This window comes from Brachionichthys hirsutus, unplaced genomic scaffold (genome assembly GCF_040956055.1).
Source record: "Brachionichthys hirsutus isolate HB-005 unplaced genomic scaffold, CSIRO-AGI_Bhir_v1 contig_723, whole genome shotgun sequence".
NCBI lineage: Eukaryota > Metazoa > Chordata > Actinopteri > Lophiiformes > Brachionichthyidae > Brachionichthys > Brachionichthys hirsutus.
This window is the reverse complement of record NW_027180336.1, coordinates 408,914-417,924: the sequence shown is the minus strand read 5'-3', so window position 1 is coordinate 417,924 and position 9,011 is coordinate 408,914. Positions and strand designations below refer to the sequence as shown.

Here is a 9,011-nt window from a genome sequence, read left to right as displayed (position 1 = left end):
TATATTAAATAATAATTATAGTTTGATGATTAATCAGACTGGAAGTCATTTGGGTCCTGCCTGTCAGGCTCACTCCTAAACCAGAGTAAGATCTGAGACATTAACTAGAAGAAATTAGTCAAAAGGTTTTTAATGAAGTGTAATAGAAATGTTGTTTTATGCTTCAAGCTTTGGTGACTTTACTTTCTTACTGCTACATACCATATTGAAGCAACGTTCAGCACTGCATCTTGAAAGTTGCCTCGTGGTCAAATCTACCCTGTAATCTACCCTATTCTGTAAGAAGACCGCCTCTCCAGGATGACCACATTTAGGTTCGGGATGCCTTAAGTTATATTCTTTTGCAGGTTTTATTAAAACGGCAGCTTTTTTATTGAAGCACTTGTTTAATGACTATCCAGATTCAACTCATTCAACCACCAAAGTAATCAAAGAGCAAAACAAATTCAGTGTAAACAGAAAAGGTAATGTCTGATGATCAAAAAATGAATTATTTGTTTTTTTTAATGCTTGCTTATTTCAAAACTTGTTATTTAGCAGGCTCATGATAGTAGTTTACTATGAAATTCAGAAGACTCTGGGATGCAAGAAATATTAGCAGAAAGAGAAATCCCGCCATGCGAATGTTTTTCCTGAAATGACTATATCTCTATCATTGGAAGTAATTAAGATATTTACAATGAGCTTATCCCACGAATAGACTGGGACTGATAATTAAAGGCTTATGTGACTTAAACAATGTGGACATTTTTCACACCTGTGCTGTTAACCTTAAACAGAAAAAGTAAAAAAGATTTCGACTTGAGAACGTCAGCAAATCTGTTTCTTATGTCCGTTAAATCTTTCCCATCCTTTGAAATTGCTCTGAAAAGGAAGCTGATTCACCGAATTCATCTTTCGTTCTTTAGGTTCAAAATGGATGGCGGACTTGAGCACAACCTCACCCAACTCTACGACAACTGGACACTTTACAACCACACCTCGGAGTCTGTCCAACCCAGAGACATCACCTACGTTGGCTATTACCTGCATGAGTCGTCCACGGCGGCGATCTTCATTGTGTCCTACATGCTGATCTTTCTCGTGTGCATGGTGGGAAATGGAGTTGTGTGCTTCATTGTGCTCAGAAGCAAAAACATGTGGACTGTCACCAACCTATTCATCCTCAATCTTGCTGTGAGCGACCTCCTGGTTGGGATTTTCTGCATGCCCACAACTCTTCTTGACAACATAATTACAGGTGAGCATGACAGAAATGCGACGCTTTCGATGTTCTTAAGCCGAGCTGGCTGATTGTAGGAGCACTGCGCTCATTTTGTTGGCTTGTTGCTGTAATTTGCCTTTGAAAGAAATATCCAAACAACTACTGCAGGTATTCCTGTGCTTTGCAGAAGATATTCATCACCTCTACAAAATGAAACACTGATTTTATAGATTTTTTTCCTTTAGGGCTGCCATCAAGCTGGCATTTTGTGTTTGTTAGGGAAACGGGTCAACAACTATTGTGTATCTTTGCGTGACATCGTGCCAGTGGACGTGGCGACACCAAAATGGTCAACGCTGTTAATGTCTGTAGACATAATTGCTGTGTGAGGACAACAACTCTGAGAGTGCAGCTGACATTGATGGCCGTTGAAGTCAATTTTACGAAGCCCAGCTCGGACTAATAAAACCTCCGACAGTTTTCACAGTGCAGCCACTGAGCCTGAATGTCCTCAAGCAGACACCACACAGGGAATAAACATTTCAATTTCCCCTCAAGTGTTAGCCTCATTGAGCCTTCATTTACCACATCCTTATTCCCATGGCATTGATGTAATTTCATTTACCGTATGGCTGCCATGTTTTTGTTTTTTGTTTAGACTCACATTAATGAAGCCTACGCCTGAATTTATAGCTAAGAAGCATGGACCCTCGTGCGTTTATGGAATGGCTTCCTTGTTTCTTGTTCATTCTGTGGCGATCTACAGTGAGGAGCCGACTTTATACCTGATGGAGGCAACAGTCATTCCTGCATACATTAAGAAGATAGAATTCTGTATTTATTTTTCCCAATCTTGCTCCTCTGCTCTCCACGACACCAATCAAACATGAGGAATCGCGAGTGGCTGTGAAAGCAGATATTGTTCGTACGGTGGGATTTCTGAAACAGCTGATGCACAAATTTGAATTCATATTTTCTGTACTCATCGGGGCATTAGTGCGGAGGGTGTTGTTCTCTTTTTCCTTTTTCATGAACATTCCTCATGTCTTTCTTGAATTGCAGCTACATTGCCTCCACCACTTCAGGTGGTAGCGTCCCAGAGAGCTCTTCAGCCATTTATTAAAATGAACGGACAGACAGAGATTCTGTCGAGGTATTACAGAATTACCCCCTACTACGCAATGTAGGAAATAAAACCTAATAAAACAAGATAGGCTAGACTGCCAAGAGGGAAGGTGACGGTCACCATCACATAAAAAAATAAAATGCAGGAAACTCGAACAATGACTGACATCAGACAAGTTCATGTTTGTGTTTTTTCTGCCTTTATGTGTTGCATTATTTCCTGTGTTCTGTGTCTGACCTTTTTTCCTCTCGTTGTCACACCTGCTCTGATTGTCACACCTGTTCCTCATTCCCATCGTCACCCTGCCTTCTTATCCCTCCCTCTGTCTTCAGTCCTCTGCCAGTTCATGAACCTCGTAGCCGTAGCCTCGTTTCTGAACCTTTGCCTGATTTGTTTTGATGCAGACTCAGCACAGAGGGGTAGAAGCTAGTGGTAGAAAATCCCAGAAAGCTTTGCAAACAGATGCAGCAGAAATGAAAGGTGGACACAGTTCCGGTAAAAGAAGTGCATGAATGTTGAATATAAATGTGACAATTGGTGTCATGTTTGCCAGACACACATTTTCAAACCAACATGCTATGCCTTTACTAAATCCCTGAGTGAAATCCTTAAAGTTGAGGTGGTTTTTTTTGCGTAACACTATTGCTGTGCCTCCCGTGCTGCCCATCAGGTATACATAAAAGTGAAAGGAAAAACAGCGAAATAGAAACATGGATAAAGTGTATTTCTCACTGCTGCTCATCTTGCATGTTTGTGCTGTTTGAAAGAAGTGTTAATTCACTGAGTAATACTGTAATAAAATTGATAAATTACAAATATGGACATGAAGAGGTTCATTATCATATCCAGAAATAAAACGAAATACTGTTTGCAAGATTATGTAGCAGGTATCAAATCTGAGCCCAGTGGGATCAGGAACAGAGAAAGAGACAAGTAGAACAACAAGGGTCAAGTTGAGTCACACTGCAGTTTACAAATAGACACATGAACCCCCAGAGTGCAGGACGTAACTGAAGTAGCGTGAGGCAGAAACTGGGCAGAGCGTCATCACCAGCCAGCCAGGCAGCTTGATGATGACTGATATTATTTTACTTGTCGTCAAAGTAATAATTTAAAATTTAAAATCTCCTCTGAACATGGTTATCAAGTTTAACTTTTCTGTTCTGTCTTGCAGTTATGTTGTTGATGAAACGCCTCCACAGAGCATCATGTGTTTTTTTCTCTGGCATGCTTTTCCCCCAGTCGTATTATTCTCTTCACATATGTTAGGCAGAGTGCTCCTTTAAGCCTGTAAAACTAGGAGTCTGCCATTGTCTCCAGACAGAAGCTTTCATGTTAATGCACCCTTAGGATGTTTAAGGTGCATTAATGCTTAACTGAAACTGAGGCGGTTAGTCATCTAAAATAATACAGATTGTCACCCTTGTAGTTTGTGGACTGCATGAAAGAAGAGCACCATTACGTTTTCTACAGTTATAAATTCACTTCTACATCTATTTATTTTTATTTTTCACATTGTGAGATTTTAATGTTCCAGATGTGGCCAGTGAAAGTGCGTGTCACACTGCATATGAATTCTGCAATTAATGCAAGTCATGATATGGACGAAACGCCCACAACACATCTCTTTAAATATAGATCAGTCCATCTCTGGAATATCAAATGAATTACCGGTAATTGCTTTTCAGTGTCCGACTGGGCATGCAGGTAAACATACCGGATGTGTTGTTTCACAGCATCTGGCACAAGGATCTCACGAGAGACGGATATAAAAAGCAGTGGTTGAGGCCAAGACACCCGACGACCCCCGTGTTAATATTTCAATCGCAAACGGGCAGGAAATTAAGGCATTGCCTTTCAATCAGCAACTCTGACCAAAGGAAAGAAAGAAATCAGAAAAAAAAAAAGAAAAGTGTTCTCAGTCAGGCTGCAATCTTTGCCACTGGTGTAAATCTGTCACACGCTCGTGCTTGTGACACGACCAGACACAAGCCTGGAAATGTGTCCAATCTCGACATGTACAAATGGAAGTGGGAAGTTGGCAGTGCACCATGGGGTGTGTTAGGAGGATAATGACATGTGTGAGTCATTGGGGCCAGGTGTGACCTCATGCTGCATGACACTGGCCCATCCTTAATGCAACCTGCCTTCCATTTGCGCTGTGATTGAATAGAGCCAGAATAATTTGGGAGTTTTTTGGGGGGGACAGATTAAAAGATGCGCTCTGGAATGACTCACCCTCTATTATATCCAGTACATGCTAGCATTCAGCATGTGTGCGACACAGCTGATCAGCAAACATCATAGCAAATCTAAGGTGATGGGCCTTACGGGGCTTAATGGGTGCCTCCCCCACCTCCTCCTTGTTAAAAACAATGAATAAATCCCAACCCAAAACCCAATATCTACACTGTGAGATTATTTTGAGCGTGTCACAACAATGTCAGCAGCTCTGCTACTGGCCATGATTACGTCCTGTTATTAAAAAGGGACTGCTTTTCTTCAAGACACTTAGCTATGAGTTCAGGGCAAATCCCTTCAGATCCTCCCACGCTCCAGTGCGGTTTGTGGGCACAAATCTGTCTGAAGCAGACAGAATTTAAGCAGGCATTGTGTTCTTGACTTGTTGCGTCTATTCTGCCTCCAGGATGGCCTTTTGGAAGTCTGGTCTGCAAAATGAGCGGCATGATTCAAGGCATCTCTGTATCAGCGTCTGTCTTTACGCTTGTTGCCATTGCTGTTGACAGGTAAGGTGGCTGTTTCTTCATGTTACCACAAAATAGCATCACAAAGTGTTTCCTTTTCACATTGACAGGCAGGCTGCTCAAAAAGAGTTTGCAGAGAAAGATAAGACCAGAGCCCACCCGACACTTGAGAAGGCAGCACAATCATTTCATGTGATTACATTTTCTTCAGGGTTACCTTACTGCGTTTTCTCCATCCTTCTTTTGCAAATGAAGAATTTGATGGAAAAGCTGCATAAAACTAGAAAGTCATTTGAGTGTCAATCACAAAAGATGCAAAATATAGATGCAGCAAAGACACAGTCGAGGATTCCTCCTCATGAGCCAATAGCCTCTCCTTTATGCAGAACTGATCCATCCACAATGTTGAATCCAGAATGGTTCCACACTACTTATTGGCAAATTGGAGTAAAAGTATGCAATCAATTATGTTTTCCCACCTTGCAGCATCAACGCAGCCTTTGATAAGTGTATTTTAAAAGCCTAGATGGCAAGGGCTTAGAACTAACACATCTAGATATTTTTCATGAGCTTTTATTTAGCTCATCACCGTCAGTCCTTGTAGGCTCCCTTGGTGACAAGGTAAACTCCCTACTCAACTCAGTTTAGCCATGAATGCTTCATCTTTATTTGATGACTTCCATCATCAAACTACTCATGTTCATGAGAAAATTGCTGATTCGATCTGACACTGTTGAGAGATTGAGGAAAAGCAAATTGGTTCCAAAATCAAGGCTCTTGCTTTTTTTTTGTTAGTCTATTTACCTTCGATTCAGATACTAATTAAGAAGGACAAATAAATTGCAGAGCTTTCTGAGCATCATTCTCCTTTATGAATGCTCATGCTGGTTTCACCACCTGCTAATGTTAATCCTTCTTAATCACTCTCAGAATCTCACAGAGGGGAAGCGCTGTTGTCCGTGGGACTTGGTCCAAATGTAGATGGACATCATGTCGAGTTCCAACAGCCCTCCGAGCTTTAAAATGACAGAGCTGTTTGAATATTTTAACATTGCCTGGTCCTCAGACACTCGACATGCAGCCACATCACTCTGTCATCATTTGTAGTCACTGGAGGGTGTCTGGAACGCTGGCAAAGATGGATGGAGTTTGAAATGTTTGACATCCAACAGTCAAAGTCACCTTATCCATCTTTTAGACACATGACTAGAATTTGATTTGAGTGGGTGAGAATACTAGGAGCTTTTTTGTCTGTTCTAGACCAGCTTGCAATCTTAGTTACTATTTATCCGAGGACCTTGTTACTATCAGACCATCATCCTTATCAACTATACTGTTCTTGTAAGACGTATGCTGGGAGGTTGGAGTCAACAAACTTCAATTAACTTCCCCAGCTGATTACTGTTTTCTCATTTCCCAAATATGCAAATCTATATTTTTAATTAAATAGTAACAAATGTTTTTCTTTATATCTCTCTCTTTCAGCTGCTTTACAATAAAAGCTTCCACTTCTTGTTCCTGAGTTATATCTAATAATAATAATTTGTATAATATAACAATTGGGTGGACAATTCTGATGCTTTATTGCTGAATTTTATTCCAGGTTATCAAATACTGACAAACGCCTCACTCCGCCTTCAATTTGGACACAAAATACATTAATAATAGTGTAGAAAGCTATGAATGATTTAGGGATGCAGGACTGGACTGTCTTAGCAAGCATAAAAAGAATTAATTTTCAAGGTCCAGTAGCCATACAGTATATACTATGTATGAGTGTTTGGACAGAATGAATCATGCATTAATAGATGTGATTAGTGTAGAAGTGTCAGCATCATATCTACTTATGCACACGGCGTAATCTTGAAGGCATTTTGCTGTATGCTTCAGCAGAGGAATGAAAAATAAGAACAAAATAAAAATAGAAAGACCAACCAAAAGCTCGTTGATGTGGTTAGTAAAGACACACAAAGCAACAGGAAGACCTGACATGACACACAGTTCTCCATGAACACAGAAATAAATAGTTTGCACAAAAAAGAATCCCTGCTAATGGCTCATTCATTAATATAAAAATGAGATATGTGATAATTAAGGTCGATTGTAGTAGAAACCTCTGAGGACTTTTTATTTTTTAGTTCTTTTCCAAGCACAGAGAGAAGTAGCGTGTACACAAGCAATTAAACTTTATACTGGAGCACATCATGCAGTCAGATGCTCTTATCTGAGTAGCCAGGAATATTACATTATTACATAAAAACTCTGTCACGGATAAGGCTGCAAAATCTGTTTTAGAGCCGTGGCTGCAGACGTGCACTGGCCTGGACAGAACTGATCAAAACCACGATATTCTGTACCAGAGAGGAGCAGAGCTGTAAAACAGCCTTATTTCTTATCCCCTCGTGCTTAAATGATACCCTACTTGTCACATTTAATCCCCTACATCTTGCGCAGTAGACGATGTCTACAAAAGCAAAAAAACAGCATAATCCCTGGGTAAAGGTCTCGAAAACCCTCTATAACTATTCCTTTAAAAGCATACAACACACACACACACATACTTTCACCTTTTGAATCTCTGTATTTGTGAGCAATTCATCATCATTAGGAAAGCAATAACTTGCTGTGCCTCTGCAGGATTCGACATGGACGATAATGAGAATGTATTTGTAATTCTAACAAATGCAGATTAAATGTCTTTAAACATGTCTTTCATCCCGTCTTTTAATCATTTTACAGGTTCAGGTGCATTGTCTACCCATTCAAGCAAAAGCTCACCATATCCACAGCTTCGTTGATAATAGTCGTTATCTGGGTTCTGGCCATATCCATCATGTGCCCCTCGGGGGTGATGCTGCAAGTCACAAAGGAGCAAAGCATCCGGGTGCTATTGGGCTACGACAATAAAACAAGCCCATTTTATTGGTGCAGAGAGAACTGGCCAAACCAGGAAATGAGGAAGATTTACACCACTGTCCTGTTTGCAAATATTTACCTTGCTCCTCTTTCCCTCATCGTGGTCATGTATGCTCAGATTGGCATCACGCTTTTTAAAACAACAGTCCCAACAGGAGGGAAGCCAGGGCATGACAATCGCCACACCGTGTCAAAGAAAAAGCAAAGGGTAATTAAAATGCTTCTAATAGTCGCTTTCCTTTTCATCATTTCCTGGCTGCCCCTTTGGACCCTCATGATGTTAAGCGACTACGCGAGCCTGACTGAGCAGCAGTACAGGCTCATCAACATTTACATTTACCCCTTTGCCCACTGGCTGGCCTTCTTCAACAGCAGCGTCAACCCCATCATCTATGGTTACTTCAATGAGAATTTCCGCAGAGGATTTCAAGCTGTGTTTAAGTTTAGTCTTTGCACAGAGGACGGACAGAGGAGGAAGAATTACTCGCACAGGCCGCAGGGAAACTCTGTGCTCCCAGCTAATAATGCACAAACGTCTCTGGAGCCTATTTCTCTCAACAGTTTTGGGAAGAGCACTTCCCGGCGACACAAACAAGTAGCTGAACAGAACTTGGTCATGGAGGACCTGGAGAAAGCGTCTTGCAGCAGCGGGGGGGTGACAGCGGTGTCTATTTAATGACGTTCATCTCGGTGATGAAATGTGTTCACGGTTCAAGGAATTTGCCCTTATGTTTTAAAATAAAGTCCTCACCAGAAAAGCACAAGATTCACCTGAACAGATTTTTAGAAGCTGATGTTCATGTGAAATTTGTAAGCATTGTAAAAAAAATAATAATAATGGGTCAGGGTTAAAAAAAAAAAGAAAAGAAAAGACAATTCTGAAAATCACATGTAAAGAAGGGATTTATAATGTTACTGTCCTTCAATGCAGCAAGCTACCTCGCAGCATTTACTCCTGGAAAAATGTGTCTGAAATGAACCTTTACGTTAATCGTTTGCAAAGCGCAAAAGCAAAACTATCGCCTTTTATGTGCGTATTGCATGTGGCGCATTGTACCTA

General features: G+C 40.8%; 1 protein-coding gene across 1 annotated transcript; it reads left to right on the top strand.

The window, feature by feature from the left end:
- The first annotated feature begins 915 nt into the window (after window positions 1-915).
- On the top strand, window positions 916-8,627 carry LOC137913600 (neuropeptide FF receptor 2-like). The gene is made up of 3 exons (XM_068757242.1): window positions 916-1,240; window positions 4,978-5,077; window positions 7,775-8,627. Exons 1-3 carry the CDS (start codon window positions 916-918, stop codon window positions 8,625-8,627), a joined length of 1,278 nt encoding a protein of 425 aa, XP_068613343.1.
- Window positions 8,628-9,011: the final 384 nt, after the last annotated feature.